This window comes from Balaenoptera musculus, chromosome 8 (assembly GCF_009873245.2).
Source record: "Balaenoptera musculus isolate JJ_BM4_2016_0621 chromosome 8, mBalMus1.pri.v3, whole genome shotgun sequence".
Taxonomy (NCBI): Eukaryota; Metazoa; Chordata; class Mammalia; order Artiodactyla; family Balaenopteridae; genus Balaenoptera; species Balaenoptera musculus.
In genome coordinates this window covers 68,066,545-68,088,278 of record NC_045792.1, presented here as the reverse complement: position 1 = coordinate 68,088,278, position 21,734 = coordinate 68,066,545, and the positions used below count along the sequence as shown (strand labels likewise).

At 42.2% G+C, this 21,734-nt stretch overlaps 1 protein-coding gene across 1 annotated transcript; it reads left to right on the top strand.

The window, feature by feature from the left end:
- The first annotated feature begins 16,958 nt into the window (after window positions 1-16,958).
- LOC118899759 (calcitonin receptor-stimulating peptide 3-like) lies at window positions 16,959-21,290 on the top strand. The gene is made up of 4 exons (XM_036861683.1): window positions 16,959-17,030; window positions 18,093-18,187; window positions 20,576-20,707; window positions 21,131-21,290. Exons 2-4 carry the CDS (start codon window positions 18,102-18,104, stop codon window positions 21,288-21,290), a joined length of 378 nt encoding a protein of 125 aa, XP_036717578.1. The 5' UTR covers window positions 16,959-17,030; window positions 18,093-18,101.
- Window positions 21,291-21,734: the final 444 nt, after the last annotated feature.

Below are 21,734 nucleotides of genomic sequence, written 5' to 3'. Positions count from 1 at the left end.
AGCAAGTGGTGCTGGGAAAGCTGGACACCTGCATGTCAATCAATGTAGTTAGAACACACTCTCTCACCATACACAAAAATAAACTCAAAATGGCTTAAAGACTTAAACATAAGACATGACACCATAAAACTCCTAGAAGAGATCAATAGCAAAACATTCTGTGACATAAATTGTACCAGTGTTTTCTTAGGTCAGTCTCCCAAGGCAATAGAGAAAAAAATAAAAAATAAAAACAAAAATAAACAAATGGGACCTAATCAAACTTACAAGCTTTTGCACAGCAAAGGAAACCATAAACAAAACGAAAAGACAACCTATGGAATGGGAGAAAATATTTGCCACCTATGTGACCCACAAGAGCTTAATTTCCAAAATATACAAACAACTCATACAACTCAACAACAACAACAACAAAAAACAATCGAAAAAATGGGTAGAAGACCTAAGTAGACATTTCTCCAAAGAAGAAATACAGATGGACAATAGGCACATGAAAAGATGCTCAACATCGCTAATTATTAGAGAAACACAAATCAAAACTACAATGAAGTACCACCTCACAGCAGTCAGAATGGCCATCATTAAAAACTCTACAGGGAATTCCCTGGCAGTCCAGTGGTCAAGACTCCACGCTCTCACTGTCAGGGGCCCGGGTTTGATCCCCAGTCAGGGAACTAAGATCCCGCAAGCCATGTGGCACAGCCAAAAAAAAAATTTTTTTTTTAAATAAAAACTCTACAAACAACAAATGCTAGAGAGGATGTGGAGAAAAGGGAACACTTCTACACTGTTGGTGGGAATGTAAGTTGGTACAGCCACTGTGGAAAACAGTATGGAGGTTCCTCAGAAAACTAAAAATAGAATTACCATATGATCCAGCAATCTGACTCCTGGGCATATGCCTGGACAAAACTATAATTCAAAAAGATACATGCACCCCTATGTTCATAGCAGCACTATTCACAAGACATGGAAACACCTAAATTTCCATCAATAGATGAATAGATAAAGAAGATGTGGTACATATATACAATGAAATACTACTCAGCCATAACAAAGAATGAAATAATGCCATTTGCAGCAACATGGATGCAACTAGAGATTATCATACTAAGTGAAGTAAGTCAGAAAGAGAAAGACAAATACCATATAATATCACTTATATGTGGACTCTAAAATATGACACAAATGAACCTATCTACGAAACAGAAACAGACTTAGAGGGGGTTGGGGAAGGGATTGACATATATACACTGATGTGTATAAAATTGATGACTAATAAGAACCTGCAGTATAAAAAAACAAACAAACAAAACAACTAATACTAAACTTTCATTGGGTTATTTGTATGGAAATATGTTAATATAAATGTTTCAGACATTACATGAAATTCCTAAAAATCTTATATGTTCTGGTATAATGTTATAAGTCATAATCCTAGTTATTACTTTAAAATGTATATCTCAGAAATAACTAATTTTCTTGTCAACTGCATTATTATGAACTTTCATCAAATCTTTAACTGTGGTCATTTTTAAGTCTTTTGTCATTTACAGACAGTTCTGGGTGTACTCTGATGCTTTTGCAAATATGTTCCTATAAAAGGGTTTCATCTTCAAGAAATTCATGGAAAAGACTCTGACAAGTACAGGTTTCTGGTAACTGACTGTACTGCTGAACTGAATGAATAAGCATTTTCAGAACTCTAATGAAAAACTGATGAACTCATAAAAGTGCTAACAAAAGATCAAGATGAAAAAAAATTAATTACATGGGACTGAGTGAACTGATGAGGATGAGTATAATTTTTGTGACTTTCTGTTTGAATTAAAAAAAAAAATCCCACAAGGACTCAGAGGCAAAGAATATACAAATCAATTTTCACTGCAAAGTAAAGGAGCTGTTAGAGTGGAGGATTACTGGACTGAATGTCAGTATTATGACATAGTATGAGTGTGTTTCATGTTTGGTAATTGCAATCATTGTTGCCTTTGTTGTGGTCATCCATGTACAATGCTTGGTGTCAGTCTATTTATCTCTTGTAAAAATAAAATACAGTGTGTGTGTGTGTGAAAAAAATAAAATAAAATAAAATAAAATAGATAACCAAAAAAAAAAATTACCATTTAAACTTTCTACTACAATTAAAATTGACTACTGTGCTTGGCACAGTAAACAAATGTGAATAAGACCTGGGCCTTTCCTTAATACATGTACAGTGAGCTGCAACCTGATATGAACTATAGTGATGACATGAGCCAAAGGTCAGAGGGCAAGGACAGCATCCTTTACCTCTCTGTCCTTAGCATCAGGCAAAATAAGTGGCATAGTGGACATCAACACAGATGTCCTAACCAAATGAATGCATGTTCTGGGAGTTCAGAGGACAGAGTAGGAAGACTGTATGAACTGAAAGTTTAATCTCTGAGGATTTCATACAAGCTCATTGAGGTTGTGGCTTTCTTTATATTTTGTTGATTAATATTTGGGATTATTACTAATGAGATTTCTTTTTTGTTTTTATTTTTCATGATAATTTCTTCAGAGTGATTGTTTAGTCAAGTTTTCAAATTAGAACTTTTCTATCGTGAAACACGGTACAATAACAGGAAAACGTCAAATCTATACTGAGACGCATGGTTTGACAATATTAAATGCCTAATTATCTGTGATATTTCCATCTGACTCACAGAAAATATGAGGCTAATTTCAATCCTTATGCTGACTTTTTGCACCACCTACCTTCAACCTGGCCACCTAACACTTAATGGGAATATGACAAGGTTTAAAAAAAAAAAAAATGTGGGATGGGAAATATTATCTCAGCCAATACTGGAAAATACAGTCTGCCACAGTCAAAAGACACCTTCTTCAACTACAGATAGATACTTCATACTAAAATGGTATTGCTGACTTTTAAAACAAGGATATCTGATTTGTTGTTTTTCCTTTGATCATATTCTTAAAAATATTTTACTATAACCAGCAGTTTGTATCCTTTCTGGAGATGTAATACTCAATCTACTCCCCATTATGGCTAGAAACTGTGGCAATTGCATGATCACCAATGTTTATTTATGGTTTTTTAAATTAATTAATTTATTTATTTATTTTTGGCTGCGTTGGGTCTTCGTTGCTGCCTGCGGGCTTTCTCTAGTTGCCATGAGCGGGGGCTACTCTTCATTGTGGTGCGTGGGCTTCTCATTGCTGTGGCTTCTCTTGTTGCAGAGCATGGGCTCTAGGTGCACAGGCTTCAGTAGTTGTGGCTGACAGGCTCCAGAGCACAGTCTCAGTAGTTGTGGCGCACGGGCTTAGTTGCTCTGAGGCATGCGGGATCTTCTGGGACCAGGGATCGAACCCATGTCCCCTGCATTGGCCGGCGGATTCCCAACCACTGCGCCACCAGGGAAGTCCTGAAAAATGTTTTCATGTCACTTTCCTCATCAGATTTTTTTCCCTGGCTTTCTTTTTTGGGGGGTGGAATACCTACTAGGTAATGTCTGTTCTTTAGTGGAAGCCAAGATTCTGATACATTCTTTTGCAATTATCGTATTAGGTTATTGTAATGTCCTTTGAGCTGAATCAGATGAAGGTCCATTTTCATGTTTTCACTCAAATTAAAAAACGAATGGGAATTCCCTGGTGGTCCAGGGGTTAGGACTCTGCGCTCTCACTGCCAAGGGCCTGGGTTCAGGGAACTAAGGTCCCACAAGCCGTGGGGTACAGCCAAAAAAAGAAAAAGGGGGGGAATAAGACTCCTAGAGTATATGCTTATGAGGTACTTGATATTTTAATATTTGTATTTCCTTTAAATGTCAACATGAATTGCCACTGAACAGGACCAGCAGTATTTGGTTGATCTTTTCTTTTTAGTGCAGAAATGATTGCCTCCTAAATCAGCTTTCTTTCTTTCAATGTTTGCTACAACTTTGAAAACTGGATGGATACTACAATGACTTACCGAAAAGATGATTTCTCCAAAGACTGATTTGTTACTATTTGGCATTTTTCAGAACCTCCTAGAAATACCTAGAAAGCTTTTAGCTCATGTCTTCCCCAAACCTATAGTGTGCTAAGCAGTTTTCCCAAAAATCCTATGAATGAGAATTTTCATATTGGCCTTCTTATATTCTTTAAACTTAATAGAAATTCATTCATTGGGACTTCCCTGAAGGTCCAGTGGTTAAGACTCTGCACTTCTAATGCAGGGGGTGTGGGTTTGTTCTCTGGTTGGGAAACTAAGATCCCACACTCTGTGAAACGCACCGGGAAAAAAAAAATTAATTCAAAAGGTTTCTGAGCATATACTATGCTCTAAGCACTAGATACAAGGGTGAACAGGGGGCTTCCCTGGTGGCGCAGTGGTTAAGAATCCTCCTGCCAATCAATGCAGGAGACACGGGTTCGAGCCCTAGTCTGGGAAGATCCCAGACATGCCGCAGAGCAACTAAGCCCAGGCGCCGCAACTACTGAGCCTGCGCTCTAGAGCCTGTGAGCCACAACTACTGAGTCCACGTGCCACAACTACTGAAGCCCTCACTCCTAGAGCCCATGCTCCACAACAAGAGAAGCCACCGCAATGAGAAGCCCACGCACTGCAATGAAGAGTAGCCCCCACTCGCTGCAACTAGAGAAAGCCCGCGCGCAGCAACGAGGACCCAATGCAGCCAAAACTAAATTAATTAATTAATTATTTTTTTAAAAGGGTGAACAAATCAGATATTCCGGTTTTAATGGGGCTTACAGTCTGATGTGAAACAGATAATTATATGATATGGGTTGTAATTATATCAAGCAGAAGTAGGAATATGCTTTCTCAACAACATCCCACTTATTCTACCTCATCACCTGTAGGAACTGGTTCTCTATCTTGCTAGAGAGAGAACAAAACGGATTTCTTAGTAGTATTTTGGCCAGTGAAAATTCCTGAGCTCCTGAGACAAAGGTAAAAGGTACGAGTCATCACAGATTGACCACAAGGCAAAGTAGGAAAAGGAGAAACCAACCTTTCTCTAACCCATGTTCTCTCTTCAGCCTTTGGGCTCCTCAGGGAACTTATTCTTCACATTCTCATTTTAACTGGAAGTTTGCTGTGATGGCACTTACTGGTGCTAAAGAGAAGTTAGGCATTGATTGCTTAAGCCTGTTTGACTACTGGTGAAGGTGTGCTAAGGACAACTGGCCCGGGGCTGAGGAGCTTTCAAAGGGCCTTTAAGATCCTCTGGGTTTTTTATGCCAAAGGGTGACTTTGATCTGGACATTTGAAAGCTGACTGATCTCACATCAGCTCCAAGAACCAATTACATATTTGCCAAAAACAAAACACAGTTTCTACTGATGTCCTCAGAATCCTGTTATCCAGGGACACACTCCTCCCAGGAGTGCAGCCTGGATGGCCGAGCCCTTCCCACATCACAGACTTTGTCTTGTCTTCACGATGACTATGCCCCTTGGAAGAAACTAAAAAACACCCACTCATCAGGTGTCCCTTGACTGCAGACTTCCCTTAAACCAGACAAAGCTGAGAAGAAGAAACCAAGAAAATAGCCTCTGGATAACTGAAATAGGCGTCACAGCAGTTCATTACCGCCATCCTGATCATTACTAAGTTCTCACTCAGTGAATGTAGGCTCTTCATTCACACACAGCTCTCACTTGTTTGGCTGTTTTCTGTTTTTCCCCTGAGCACAAGTTAGTTGAAGCTGTTGTTACAAAAGACCATGAAATTCCTGATCATTACTCATAAATACTCACTTGGTATCTATTTACTCTGTGCTTACCCATAAATTGGACAAGGATTGTTTCTGTTCACTAGTACAGATTAATGCAGTAAATGTCCAAAAAGAGGCTTTTTATAGTTCTTGATAAATATATAAGAAATATATAACAATAAATTTATAAAATATACATTATATAAAATAAATATATATAATTAATTTACAAATGTATATTTACACTCAATAAACATTTTGCACTCAATGTCTGTAGATAGGCTTGTCGGTCCCATACCATTCTACAAAACCATTAAGCATGGTTTATGTTGTTTTGTTTTTGTTTTGTTGTTTATTTCACTGCACACCAAATGAAAATGGGAGTGGGTAGACAGTTGCAAAAGACAGTTACAGTGACACCAGCAAGAAGTGATAGTTAACAACCTGATGACAAGAAATGAAATAAAATAACTATAATATTATATTAAATTTAAACCTCAAAAAGAAAGATAATGTGAGATCAACTAGTTCAAGGCTATTGGCCCTACATGTCTTATAGCCCCTGAGAGTGGATAGTATAAGTGTCCAGCACCTTAAGCGATGTTCTTATCATGGTGTCGATGAAATCAAGAAAGGATTAAAATTATATTCATTATATCCTTTTAAAAATGAAGAGGAGTATACAATGCATTTTATCTAATTTCACACAGAAGTTGATATAATTTGGAACTTGATGGGGTAGGGGTAAGCTTTTGTTTTAATGACAATAATAGCCACCACTCTTGAGTGCCTGCTCCATGCCAGACAATGTGCCAGGTGTTTAATATAAATTGTCATTAACCTGCTGGGTAGTGATGCTGCAACATGACCAGGCAGGTATCTGAGAGGTTTAGGGAAGGCAGATTTATTCTGTTGTGGCCTTGGTGATTAGTTTCATTTTGAGAACTAAAAACACAATTGTCTTTTTCTTAAGAAAGCAGAGGAGTGTGTAATAATTTCAATTAATGCACAATATTAACCTGATGTAATTTGGCACTTGAAGGCATAAGCCTAGCCACCACTCTTACGTATCTGCTTCTTGCCAAGTAATGTGTCTGGTCTTTAACATAAATATCTTTACTACTTCCAGGTAGTTATTATTATCCCCATTTTACATGTTGATGAACTGGCTGAGGGAGATTACTGTGTGGAGGACAAAAAGTGATTGGTAGAAACAACTCAAATCCAGTTTCCTGACACCAAAGTCTTACTCTTCCCAATCCCAGGTGACTCTGGTTACAGAGTAAATCCCCTTATATGCACCTTATGTCTCCCTGACAGTGTCCATAAAGGAGTCATCCCTGTTAGGACCTTTGTAGTACAGTGGGAAGGTTCCTATTTCTATCCCTCTTCTCCACGGAACACTGTTCTCAGCCTGGGAGAAGAGAGACCTTGTGTATCTGGTAAGTCTAAGCTAAGGCAGAATTTTAATCATCTAAGAGGAGCCCATCCAGGGTAACTCCTTAACATGACCAGTTGAGTCTTTCCACCACTCTGAGTGACCAGCCTGGCCCTCCTCAACCACACACAGTTCTTTCCCTGGAAGTTGAAGTCACTCTAAAAATAACATTTTGATCTTGGAAGGAACCTCTCCTGGTGCCTACAGAAAGAAGGAGCCTTCGGGGTTGGAAGAAGGGAGCCTGTGGGGTTGGGAAAGCAGCCCCCAGGGCAAGTCACCTCCACACTACAGGAAAATAAGTTGGCCCTCTAATTTTCCAAGAATAAGAGGCCAGGAAAACCCCACAGACACAATATCCCATTCCTTCTTTCTGATGAACCACCTCAGAGAAGACTTTCCTGACCACCATATACAAAATTACATTCCTTCTCAGATTACTCTCTATCACCTGATTATTCAGCTTAATTTTTTATTCATAGAACTTACCACTATCTAAAATATTATATAGTTATTATTTTTTCTTTTTTTGTCTATGTCCTTCCACCAGCATGTAACTCTATGAGGGAAGTTACATGTATCCTTGGCTGTATCCCTGGCTGTATCCCTGGAACTTAGAAAATTCCATAGAACATGATAGGCCCTCAATAAACATTTGTTGAGTTAATAAGTAAATTATGAAACTATGTAATGCTCGGATTTTGTTCTCTGAGTTCATCTGTAACCACTGACATGTTTACAAGATATAAAGATTGCATATTTAAAATAGTCTATAGTTTTTGTTTTGATTTTCACTTTGACTCAAAAGTTATATAGAAGAGTACTTTAAAATTTAGAATAGCTTTTAAAACTATGCTTCACTTATTCAGTTCCAGGTTTTGCACTGAGGTTTGAGAAAGTAGTATCTACTAATTTTTGACCTGGGAAATTGAGATTTTTCTATGAGGTTTATTATATGATACTTTCCCATAAATGATTAAGAGATGAAAAAAGATTAAAAGTAGCCTGCCAGGGCAAGTCACCTCCATGCTACAGGAAAATAAGCTAGGACCTCTCGTTTTCCAAGAATGAGAGGCCAGGAAAACCCCATGGACACGATATCCCATTCCTTCTTTCTGCCATAAATGCCTTTCTCATTCCTTGCCTAACCTAAAAATCCACTGATGTTGTATTCTTGGTTCTAGGCTCTAATGGCAGTTGGTATGTCCCATCGAGGGATCAGGGAATCATACATCAAAGCTCCAGAAGCCTGATGCCTAAATAATGATCACAATGTCTCTTGGGAGCACAGACACATTAGAAAGTTTCTCCAAGTTCGAGCAGTGACAAGTCCCGGGGCTCACATGCACCTTCCATGTGTTAACAATTCCCTATTGCCTGCCCAACCTGCATGCATCATTAAATAGTGGATACAGGTTAAACAAATAAAGTGGGTTTTTTCAGGTGGGCTTTAATACAATCCTCACTTAATTAAAAGCCTTGTTGTTTGGTTATTGTCAAAGGGATCTAGTAGAAGTATCTAAGGGATGGGGCTCAAAGTCCAAGCACCAACTTCAGGATTTAACTGCATCCTAACCAATAACCTGTCAAGGCCTGGAGTTATGTGATGCAAAGCAGTCCGTTTCCCACCTCTACTGAAGTTTCACCAAATGTGACAACAGTTCACTCAATAGCCCCCCTTGCTCTGTAACACATATGAACAGGAATATTGAAGAACACAAACTGGAAGTTGCTAGAGGAGGAACATCTGATACTTGAGATTTCAATGCAGCCAGCCATACAGGTCGTAGATTCAGGGAGGCACCATTCTCAAGAAGAGGGACAGAGGATGGCACCTGATATAAAGAGTGGTCTCCTCACCCCCTGCCCCACACCCCACTAGATGCACTCTCTTTTCAGGCACTCTGTTACTTCCCCTCTATTTAGCCACTTTCTGGCTCTGGCCCACCTGCTCTGGGTGACTTCCTCAGTGCTCCAGCCCACGGCAGCCTCTTCCTCCAAGCCCAAGCATTCACTGTCCTTGCCAGTCAGCCCAACATTTACTTATTATGGTAGGTACAATAAGGACCCCCGCCCCCAGACATCCACATCCTAATCCTTGGAAACGCAAATTTGCTACTTTACACGGCAAAAGAGACTTTAAAGATGCGATTAAATTGAGGACTTGCAGATGGGGAGACTAGCCTGGATTATCCAGGTGAGCCCAGTAAAATCAAAAGGCTCCTTCCAAGTAGAAGAGGGAAGCAGAAGAGGAGGTTGAAGTGAGGCGATGTGAGAAGGACTCAAGTCGCCATTACTGGTTCTGAAAAAGGAGGAAGGGGCCATGAGCCAAGGAACACGGGTGGCCACTAGAAACAGGAAATGGATTCTCCTCTAGAACTTCCAGAAAGCCTGCCAAGATTTTTGCACATTGAGACCTGTGATGGACGTCAGACTTCTAGTCACAGAAGTGTAAGTTTATAAACTTGCGTTATGTCACTAAAGTACTGATAATTTGCTACAGCAGCAATAGGGAACAAGTACTAACTCCCTATCTTTTATTGTTCTTTAATTGTTTCATTTGTTGAGTCTCACATCCCTAAGAGACCATAATCATTCTTAGGAGACTGGTCTTATTCCTCTTTCTTTTTCAGGCTCAATTATATATGTGCTTTAGGCTCTAGGTGAACTCACTAAGCAGCCATATTACAAAGCTTCTGCTGACAACTTGCAGAAAGCATGGCATCCAGGCAGGGACTTGGAGTCAGTTGTAGATCCATTTTTATGACAGAAGAATATGGTGCTGCCATCCAGGTGGCAAGTTCTCTCTCCCCTCTCAGAGAGCACTATTACGTATTTTAGTGTCAGGGATACAAGGGAAAGGTATCTGTCCCCCTCTTCCTCCTATCTATTTTGAAAATTCTCCGCTCCTCACGTTTAGCAACATTCTCCAGACATATATCATTCCTAATTATGTGGATATAGATATATGATATATATAACTGTATGTTATTGAATACACCATTGCTATTATTATTTTGAACAAATTGTTATCTGTTAGATCAACTAAGTATAAGAAAAGTAGATTGATCTGATACTTGATGCCTATTCATATTGTTTTGTTGCCTTTTAGTACACATTTAGTATACCAGGTGAAAGGAAACGCTAGAAATAGGCCTTTAGTAATGTGGTGGTGAGGTCTGGGGACAGGGAAAGATTTCCATAGCCCTATAATTAGGTCTCAGTCTTTTAGTGAGAGTATTCTACTGGACTGTGAACTTCACAGGTGTTTCTTAGTTTTTTTTACTCCCCACTTAGGTGACAGAGGGGACTAGTGGGTCCTAGAGTTGGGTGTTTCCCTACTCCCACCTGAAAGCCTAGGAATGAAGTTAGTTGGGAATTTCCCTTCCCCCAAGTCACTTAGTCTCTGATAATATCACAGTAAAGCTAGGGTCTGGTTAACTAGAGTTAATAAGGGCAGGCCTTATTAAGAAATACAGATTGCTCTGGTGTTTTTTTTTCATATATAAATTTATTTATTTGTTTATTTTTGGCTGTGTTGGGTCTTCGTTTCTGTGCGAGGGCTTTCTCTAGTTGTGGCAAGTGGGGGCCACTCTTCATCGCGGTGCGCGGGCCTCTCACTATCGCGGCCTCTCTCGTTGCGGAGCACAAGCTCCAGACGCGCAGGCTCAGTAGTTGTGGCTCACGGGCCTAGTTGCTCCGCAGCATGTGGGATCCTCCCAGACGGGGGCTCGAACCCGTGTCCCCTGCATTGGCAGGCAGATTCTCAACCACTGCGCCACCAGGGAAGGGAAGGAAAGCCCTCTAGTGTATTTCAAAATGATTCCTTTTCTCATTACCCGGCTGAAAGCACAAGGGGATTTTTCTCCCTATTTACTGTGAGAGCCTGGTTGAGCTACTGGAGGTAAATCTCAGACAGGTGCAGGGCAGGAAGATGGGTTTTTAAGTTTCAGAAGTTGTCCACACTGAGACTCTAGCAATTCGTCGGTTATAGTTCAGGCTTTCTAACTCTGTCCGGTGCTGGTTCCAGGTGAGTTTGCCCTTGTGAGTGCCTGCTCTGGGAAGCCATTACTCTCTGTATTCACCTTTCTGTCTCCCCAGTCTTAGGGGCAGAAATTTGCCCATTCAGTCCTTATCTCTCATAAGGCTCCTAGAAGAGTTGTTGATTTTTTCAGTATGTTCAGCTTTTTATTTGTTATTGTGATTTCTAAATTCCTTGTAAGTGGAACCCTGTACAGTCAATTTTCAGTTAAAATTCTCCAGTTAATTTAACAGCTCCAAATTTCGCCCAGACTTAAGAGAATGAATTTGTGTTGTTGCTACTGCTGCTGAGGTTGTTACCATTGTGGTTTTGTTGTTGTTGTTGACTTTGTATCATACACAAATTATATAGAATTAAAGGAGTAACCTAGAGGAGAACTTTGGCAAAACGTTCTTTGGCATAAATCGTAGCAATATTTTCTTAGATCACTCTCCCAAGGCAAAAGAAATAAAAGCAAAAATAAAGAATTGGGACCTAATCAAACTTAAAAGCTTTTGCACAGCAAAGGAGACCATCAACAAAATGAAAAGGCAGCCTATGGAAAGGGGGAAAATATTTACAACAATGCCACTGACAAGGTCTTAATATCCAAGATATACAAACAGCACATACAGCTCAATATCAAAAAAACAAACGACCCAATCAAAAAATGGGCAGAAGATCTAAATAGACATTTTTCCAAAGAAGACATACAGATGGCCAGCAGGCATATAAAAAGATGCTCAACATCACTAATTATTAGAGAAAGGCAAATCAAAACCACAATGAGGAATCACCTCACACTGGTCAGAATGGCTTCATCAAAAAGTCTACAAATAATCATTGCTGGAAAGAGTGTGGAGAAAAGGGAACCCTCCTACAATGTTGGTGAGAATATAAATTGGTGGAGCCACCATGGAGAACAGTATGGAGGTTCCTTAAAAAACTAAAATAGAGGGCTTCCCTGGTGGCGCAGTGGTTGAGAGTCTGCCTGCTAATGCAGGGGACACGGGTTCGAGCCCTGGTCTGGGAAGATCCCACATGCCGCGGAGCAACTAGGCCCGTGAGCCACAATTACTGAGCCTGCGCACCTGGAGCCTGTGCTTCGCAACAAGAGAGGCCGCGATAGTGAGAGGCCCGCGCACCGCGATGAAGAGTGGCCCCCGCTTGCCGCAACTAGAGAAAGCCCTCGCACAGAAATGAAGACCCAACACAGCCGAAAATAAATAAATTAATTTAAAAAAAAAAAAAAAAAATTTAAAAAAAAAAAAACAAAATAGAGTTACCATATGATCCAGTGATCATACTCCTCGATATATATCCAGAGAAAACTGTAATTCAAAACGTTACATGCACCCCAGTGTTCACAGCAGCACAATTTACAATAGCCAACATGGAAGAAACCTAAATGTCCCTCAACAGATGAATGGATAAAGAAGATGTGGTACATACATAACATGGAATATTATTCAGCCATTGAAAAGAATGAAATAATGCCATTTGAAGCGACACAGGTGGCCCTAGAGATTATCACACTAAGTAAAGTAAGTCAGAAAGAGAAAGACAAATACCATGTGGTATCACTTGCATGTGCAATCTAAAATATGAGACAAATGAACTTATCTACGAAACAGAAAGAGATTCACAGACATAGAGAACAGATTCGTGGTTGCCAAGGGAGAGGCGGGGTGGGGGAGGGATAGATTGGGAGTTTGGGATTAGTAGATACAAACTATTATATATAGAATGGATAAACAAAAAGGTCCAACTGCATAGCACATGGAACTATATTCAATATCCTGTGTAAACCAATAATGGAAAAGAATATGACAAAGAATGTATATATATGTATAACTGAATAACTGCTGTACAGTGGAAATTAACACAACATTGTAAATCAACTATACTTAAAACCTATAAAAAAGAATGAAATAATGCCATTTGCAGCAGTATGGATGGTCCTATAGATTATTCAATATCCTGAGATAAACCATAATGGAAAAGAAAATTTTAAAGAATATATATATGTATAAAACTGAATCACTGCTGCACAGAAGAAATGAACACAACATTGTAAATCAACTATACTTCAATTGAAAAAAGTTTTGAAATAAAGCACAGGAATCTAAGCTAAAAGTATGGAAATAAATACTGCAGTTAGAGTTTGTCAGAATGTTGTAAAACATGTTTTTTCCAAACTAGATTATTTCCCCCTTTTAAACCTTTTAAACTTTTAAACCTGGTTTTCAGGTTTAAAAGTTATGAAATAAGACTGTACAATCAAGTGCAAAATAATCAGGTAACTATTTTTAAATCAGTATTTTCCTTGACTTTCTCAAGATCAATTTCTGTTTAGTGCTTCAGTTAAAAGAAGTCTTAGGTAGGGCTGGATGCAACATAAGCAATGTGCACATGGTAAGGTCTAAACTTTGAGTTCACTTGGTAAATCAGGGACGGGCTCAGAGGAGAATGGTTTTGTATCTCATACTAGGAAACTCTAGACTTTCGAAAGAACCCTAGGGTTAACCTTCCTTTCCCTGTCTTGTTCCTGGAAACTTCCATGGGGAAACCAACTCTGCGTGTCAAATAAAATGAGAGGAGTGTCTCAAATGTTTGAGCTCACAATTTCGAAATCCAATTGAAAAGCTGCGCTACCTAGCTACGTCCGGATTCTCTGCTGGCTGGGATTAGATTAGAGTCCTATAATACCGGTGAAACTGGCTGGTAAATCTGCCAGAGTAAATTAATTTCCTTTATTTAATAAACATTGGGTGAGTGCCACCTGGTGTGCAACACATGCTGCTAAGTGCCAAAGATTTTTTTTTTTAACCTTGCCCCCAGCTCAGCACCAGGACTCATTAGAAATTCAGAGTACTTGATGGATGAGTTAATGTTAGTCCCTCCCTATCTTGAGAGATTGACTTTTCAAGAAAAGCTGAAGTTGCAGGAGGCTACGTTAGCACCCTCTGGGTACAGACCCTATGTCCTGCTTCACACCGCTAGCCCTTCGTAGCCACCAAAGATTTCAGAGGGGGGAATGAATGTAGGGTTTGAAGGTAGATGGCACACGTGACAGCCAGGGGTAGAGTTCTGAGCTCACAAAATGATATGGTAACAAATTCGGCTTCTAAAATAGTCGTTTCTTAACCATTTTATCATCACCATTGCACTGGTGAGAGCCATGGTTCTCTCAATAGGAAAAGGCGGGACTTCCGCAGGAAAAGGCGGGACTTCCCTGGTGGTCCAGTGCTCGACTCCGAGCTACCAATGCAGGGGACCAGGGTTCGATCCCTGGTCAGGGAACTAGATCCCGCATGCCTCCCGCATGCCACAACTAAAGATTCCGCAGACGGCAGCGACGGTCCCGCTCACGGCAACGAAGATCTCCCCTGCCACAGCTAAGACCCGGCGCCGCCAAATGAATGAATAAGTATTTTTCTTAAAAATATGAAAAGGCAATCCATGTACACGCGTACTTACAAATGATTTCAGAAGATTGATACGTCAGAAACCTCAGGTCTTGGAAGTCATGTCGGCAAAAGTGTTTTGCACCTGAGTTTTAAAGCCTCGCCTACAGTCTTAAGTGGCAGAGCCCAGTTTACATGCCACACAGTATCTGCTTTGCCGCGTTCGCCAATTTAGTCTTGCTGCTGAGTTCCCTAACCGCGGTCTGGGTCTCAGCCCCGATTTCTGCCTCGAGACTCCAAGGTGCACTGAACCCGCGATCCGCCATCCTGAATCCTTCCCTTGCACATCTTGCCTTTCCCGGCTCTGCGCCCAAGCGCACTTGCGCGCTTCCAACCGGTTATTCCATTCCCCGGATCCCCCACCGCCCTGCCTGAGGAGAGCCAGTTTCAGATATCCAGTTCCCCTGCCCCAAGGTTTTATTCCCTTGCATCAGTGCCACCGCTGCGGTTAAGAAGCAGAAAATTGGAATAAGGGCCTCTTGGAAGTTAGGTGTCCTGAGCCCGAAGACCACCAACCTGCAAGGGAAAGAGATGTGCCGCGAGGCAGCCGCCGTGTCGAACAAAACACTGAAGCTTCTTGACACTGAGGTCTGGGACGTGGACCTGTGGCTCGGCTCACTCGTGGCTCGTTTCGGCTAGTTTCGGTTCCGCCTGAGAAAACCAGCTACCTGGGATTCGTGTTTTATTCCACCGCCCCGCGATGCCGCCGCAGTGCTTGCCGCGCTGGAGGGTCTGTACAGGCTGCTTGGATCTTGCGCTATGTGCTCAGACCCAGCGATACTGCGGACAGTGAGAAGCTTCGTTTTCTGCATTCTATCTGCTGAGGACAGCAAGTCAGCACCTCAGACCTTCCTGGAAGGCTTAGAGCAGGAGCTCCGACAGAGAGATCCAGAAACGTGCTGGGCAGGGTGTAGGCGGGTCGAGGTGCTGGGTAATCGGGCTTTACAGAGCACACTTACTGAGAGTCGGTGCAGGTTTCGTGGACGCAGGTCCTAACCATGCCGCTCTGAGCATACTTAGGGTGGGACTGTGAGCATCGCCTGGAGGCCCCCGAGTGCCAGTGTCATTTTGTGAGTGCCTGTGCTTTGGGAGTGGGCACATGTCTGGAGAACGTACTGAGTTTGTGTGTGTGTAAGAGTATGACTGAAGTGAGAGCGAGGATTGCACTCCGCTGGACTCTTTAGCACCATCAAGCTTGGCGGGCTTTCTAGCAGAGGACTGAATTGCAGTAGACGTGGGTGCAGGGCTGGAATCACAGGTCACTGGAACATCTTGGCAAACAGCAGCCGGAAGCAAGGGGCAGCTGGGCAAATGGTTGGAGAAGGAGGCTGAACTTTAGCTGATGAATGGCGGGAGAGGAGGCGTGGGGCTAGAGGTCCGCTTGGAAGCTTTTAGCCTTGCACTTCCCTGCTCAGGCCCAGTAGGGCATCCAGCCCCTCCTTAACCCACATGATGGACCAACCAGCATGACTCCAGGCAGCTGCACAGGGTGCTGATTGGGAAGATGGGTTGCGATCCCACGGAATCCCCTATGAACTTCCCTGGTAAGCACTTCTGGATCCCCACCTGGGCAGAGAACAGGTACATACTTACTACTGATAACACTCCTTCAAGATGAGAATATGATCCCCATTTCAAAGATAAGTATACTGAGGCACTAGAAGTTACTAGCCCACGATGTTTCCACCTGGAAAAGGCACAGCTGCAACAGAGTTCCAGTGTGACAAAGTTCTTGATCCCCTGTGTCTGATACCCACAAGCCCTGCCCTCCTGTGCGTGATTCCAGCTGCCTGAATCAGACCCCCTCCTTGGGCACAGAATCATCAACTCTACTGTGCATTAACCCTCGAAGCTGCACTTGCACGGAGGTCTGCAGTCAGACCTAGGGGAGACAGGGTTCCTTGTAATGCTGGACTCTGCCCAACAAGATCGCACAGGTGGGGATGGAGTGGGACACGTGCGTGTTCAAAACCCGCGAAACCGAACAGCTGAAGTTAACCATGACGTCAAACTGTCCTCAAATTCCTACTCACTTTTTGTGTGTTTTTCTTTGGTCTTCACCAACCCCCCCCCACGTCCCCCTCCCGCCCCCGCCATCAATGACCTCAATGCAGATACAAGTGGGGTGGTCCTTCTGGATGCTCCAGGTTCTGGACGCAAGTGATGACACAATCCTTCTGGGGCTCAGATCCTTCCCCTCATTGGTTGCCCAGAGCTCCTGGACCACCCCAGACCCAGAGCAGCAGGAATAAGAGCAGCTGCTGGTGTTGGGAGGCATCAGACGCACTGCCCAGCTCGAGTGTCACTGCCACTTCTGCCACAGTGCCATCGCCTGAAGCCAAAGCTACTGCCACTGCTCCCTCCTCTGCTCCAAGCCACCTGGTTCCTGCTGCCAGGTAAGCCCGGAGATTCCTGCTTAGCTGGGATTCTGTTTTTCTCTCTCTCCCCTCTCTTCCTTCTCTCTCTCCATTACTTTTTCTTAGCTGATCTCTTCCAGTCTCAAAGGCTCTGTCCACTTCTGTCTAGGTCATTTCACACAACCTGCATTACTCTGCAATGCATCCCAGGCTCCTTCCACAGGTAACACTGGATGGTCTCAGTTCACGCACTCCCTGCTTCACTCTCCCAGCGCTGAGGCGGGCTCCAGTTTCCTTTCCCGCAGCACACGTGCTTAGGTCAGTTTGGGATGCTGGAGCTCCCCTGGCACTGCAAGCAGATCTGGACGCAGAAAGAGTTTTGTACAGATGGTGCTCTTACGGATCACGTCTTGTGCCTAGCGGAGCGCAGGAAATGCTTCGGAACCTGGGCCAGCGCAAGCGGGTGGCAAATAGGTGCAGTGACTGAGGGGCAGGCAGCCATTAAACGCAAGCCCCCGTTGCGGGTTCTGGGAACTTTTTTCCCAGTTTAAGTCCTGGGTCCCAATTTGAGACCCTTCCAGCTTGATTCTTACAGGGTACTCTTTACCAAAGTGTGGAGCAGCTGAGCAGTAGAATGTGGTTCTTCAGTTTCTCAGGGATTCCAACCGCAGAAATTTGTCCTCGGTAATCCCCTCCCCCCTCCATGTATGTGCAAAAGCCCGGCACCAGGAGGACAGCTCTGGGTTGCACAGTGGGAAAAGCTGTGGTGACAGCTACTCGGACTCTGTCCTCCAGGAGTCCTGGCCAACAGGTTGTATGTGAGAGTGAGTGGAGTGATGGGGCGGGGGCTATGGACCAAGACCTCCTCACCCAGTTGTCCCACTAGGTTTCTTTGCTAAGCCAAGCATGCTGCAGCCTTACTGAATCTTCCAGCAGTCCACTCGGCTGAGCAGGAAACGATGGTGAATCAGGGTGACATGACTAGCATGAAACCAGGACGCCAGGGAGTTAGAGGCAGAGGCAGGAGCAGAGCCTGGGTCTGTGGGCTCATTGGATTTGTTATTTATTGCTCCAGGTGCTGATGTTATTCTTCCCTTGCAGAGAGTCGTCATGGGCTTCTGGAAGTTCCCCCCGTTCCTGGTCCTCAGCATCCTGGTCTTGTACCAGGCAGGCATGCTCCACTCAGCACCATTCAGGTGAGACAGCCCTGCCAGGAGCGCTCCCGCCTCCCAATCATATAATTCTGTGTTCTAAGTTGTGCTGTGCTGAATCTGGCTCTTATGGGGCGGGGGGGGGGGGTAATGTATGAATGTAAACATGTATATAAGTTTACCATAAACTTCTTATGATACAAAGATGTGTATCACACAGTTTACAAACACACATAAGATACAGGATACTCCTTGTAAATTTCATATACTGTAACTCATTGAACCTCACAGCATGCTTTTTTTGATTGTTACCAAACATTTCTGTCTTTAGCAAACCTGTTTACTAATTTAACCATAATTTGATCAATGAATTGCATCCTAATCTGCTAATTACTTTGCCAATAAATTTGTTATTAAATCTATGTGATGTTTTCATCTAATTTCTCACCTTTATTCAAATTACATTAAATTGAAACCATTTTCAGATTCAAATCATTATCATTTAGTTTTTAATAATGGCTGTATTTACACTAAGCTCATAAAATTCCTGAAAATCTAACCATCACCTTTCACAAGTCTATATAATCCACTTGGAGCAAACCACTTCTTTTAGGTCACACCAGAGCCTAAATCCTGGTGAGTGGCATTTTTGGATGGATACATGCCTCATGCCCTGTCCATTGAGAACTGGGCTGGGTTGATAGAGATGAAAAGGGGAAGGGTTCTAGGCCAGAGTTTTCCTGTTTAGAAGACACTTTGAGATTAAAGCCTTTGTGTGCAGTTTATTCATTGCTACTATGTGTATAGATAGTGGACAAACTTAAATCCTTATTTGAATCATCTAGTTTTTCTAGATGTGTAAAAGTGCACAACATATGTTGAAAACAGAGAGTTAAAGTAATACCTTTTAAGAATTTTTTTCTGTTAATTCATAGGAATGGTTATATTTGGGGAGTGGAATTGTTAAGGAGTCTTGGAGAGTAAGCTGACTGTTCACTGGGTGGTCGTGGAGGGAAGAGGGGACAGGGAAGGAAGTGCAGAGAGAAGGGTTCTGTGCCCATGAGTCTTTAGACAAGTTCAGATTGTCTAACCCTTGTTCTATTTGTGTGTTTTAGTTAATATTGCTGTGTATTAAAGAATAAGCAAGTCCTAATGCCCAAAGTATATTAAAAATAGAGTAGTAAGATAATCCCTTAATAAATGCCCTTTTGTTCGTTTTTAGGAAGGGCTGTATCTTCTGGGGGTGTCTATGTTAATCCACCTCTTGGAGCTAGATGTAGTCTTGTACTTAGTCATTGAAATGCTGGAGGAGGGGTAAGAGGAAGGGTGAAGGGAAAGGGCTCTTGGCTAATATCTCCATATAGAAAACAATTTTAGGTTATAACCATAGGTCTATATGTGCATTTTTGTAAAGTACCAATGTTTATTATAGACAAGGTTCGTTCATTATTTTGCAACATCTAGGCTTTTTTAGATGTCCTGAAGTGACAATGTATGGTAAAAAGTAGAGCTAGTGAATTAACCTATTTGTAAATATCTTTGTTATAATTGATGTAAAAGCAGCACCTTGGACATGGAATTGTTAAACTGTCTCTGAGAAATGCATGTCAGGACGTGTTCATTAGGTTGGCAGAAGAGGGGCAGAAGGAAGTATAAAGGGAGGGATGTATGTGGATATGTTCCTATTTATATTTTGATGATAACCATTGATGTGTGTGCATCTCTTGGCTGTACTATAGGAATACATTGTTAAGTAATTCAGTGGAAACATACCTCCTCGCTAACACTTTAATAGTTTAGATTGGGTAATGAATCCTCTTAGAAGCATTATACTTCGTGTACTCTGTTGCTTTATGTCTCATTTTTAATTGAACATTAAGGGAATGTAGGATTTTAATCATAACTCTGCCAATATCTTTGTCTAGAGGCCTGTTGCCATTTTTGTCTTTTCTGAAATTTTTGTCACCAAGAAAGGCAGGATTACATTTTTCTCCTTCCAGATTGAGTTGGTGTAGTGTATTCTTGGTTATTAAAATACTCATAGCTTTGGGACTTTGAAATGATAAATATTCATGATGTGTGAAAAAGCATGATACATAACTGTATGGTCTTAATTACATAAAAATGGATGCTTAGTTGTATAAATACACAAATGAGATCTAGAAGGACACATCAAACAGTAAACTGCTTGTGATGATGGATGACTTTGTTTTTTGTTTGTTGTGTTTTTTGGTTTCCTATTATGCACATGTTAACTTTTAAGAAATAAATGTTATTTTAAAAACCTTAAAAAAAGAAATTAAAAAGAGAGAGAGAATTTGGTTGGCCACATCCTCAGTGGAAGTCCCAGAAACCAAGAAAGCTGGCTGCTTATCCTGGGGTGGGGGTAGGCAGGGGCTCAGAGCATGAGTTTGGCTTGCTTCCCTTCCCTAGGTCGGCCTTGGAAAGTGGCTTTGTACCTGCTACACTCACTGAGGAGGAATCGCGCCTCCTACTGGCTGCAACGGTGAAGTATTATGTGCAGATGAAGGCCAGTGAGCTGGAGCATGAGACAGAGGGCTTCAGGTAAATCTCTGCACCCCTCCCAGAACATGGCTTACCCTTCCCCCAGCTTACCAGGAAGGTGTATACTTAAGAATGAGATTGGGTATAGTGCCACAAATCTCTCTCTCATCTCATAAGCCTTGGTTGGTATTTAATTTACACTGGAAAGATTGGCTGTTTACAGTTCTGTGTGTTCCAAGACCATTAACCCAGAGACATCTTTGGTCTTCTGACACCCCTGGAAATGTCTACAGGGAGTGATTGTGGCATTTTCCCTAAAACCCTATGATTTTCTGCTGTGTAGAAAACTGTATTTAGCAGAAATATTTAAGGTTCACTGGTGCCTCTCAGAGTAGTAATTTTCCACTGATGGTCCCATGGGGCAGCATCTGCCCTCAACCTCTCATTGACAGGCCTTCTCATTTTCTCCATCCTACAAATCAGCATCACTGCCCAGAAGAGATCATGCAACACTGCCACTTGCGTGACCCATAAGATGGCGGGCTGGCTGAGCAGATCTGGGAGCGTGATTAAGAGGAACTTCATGCCCACCAACGTGGGCTCCAAAGCCTTTGGCCGCCACCACAGGGACCTGCAGGCCTGAAGAGTGAAATGACTCCAGGAAGAAGGTGACCACCCTAGTACTTTGAATGGCATGGCTGGTGGCTGGGTATTATTGCAGGGGTGCGGGTCACACTCTAACCCTCCCTGGGCATGTATCATAAAAAAATCTATAGCGGCTGCATATAGAACAGAGAGTCTCAATATCTGAAACCCCTCTAACTTGGGTTTATTTTTATTTTTCCAGTGTCTCCTGGTGACACTAAGATCATCTGCCAGGAAATATAGAACCTCTTCACTTAAAACACTGTTCCCTGAAGTTACCATGGTGATTATTCTAGGTTTTGAGTTTGAAAGGCAAAGACTCTACCCTTTGGGAGTATTCCCTACAATGTCATGAACATCTGGACTCAGAGCATAGACTTGGGTTCAAATATTGTGTTTGTCCTCTGCTAACTATGTCACCATGGGCCAGACCCTCTCTGAG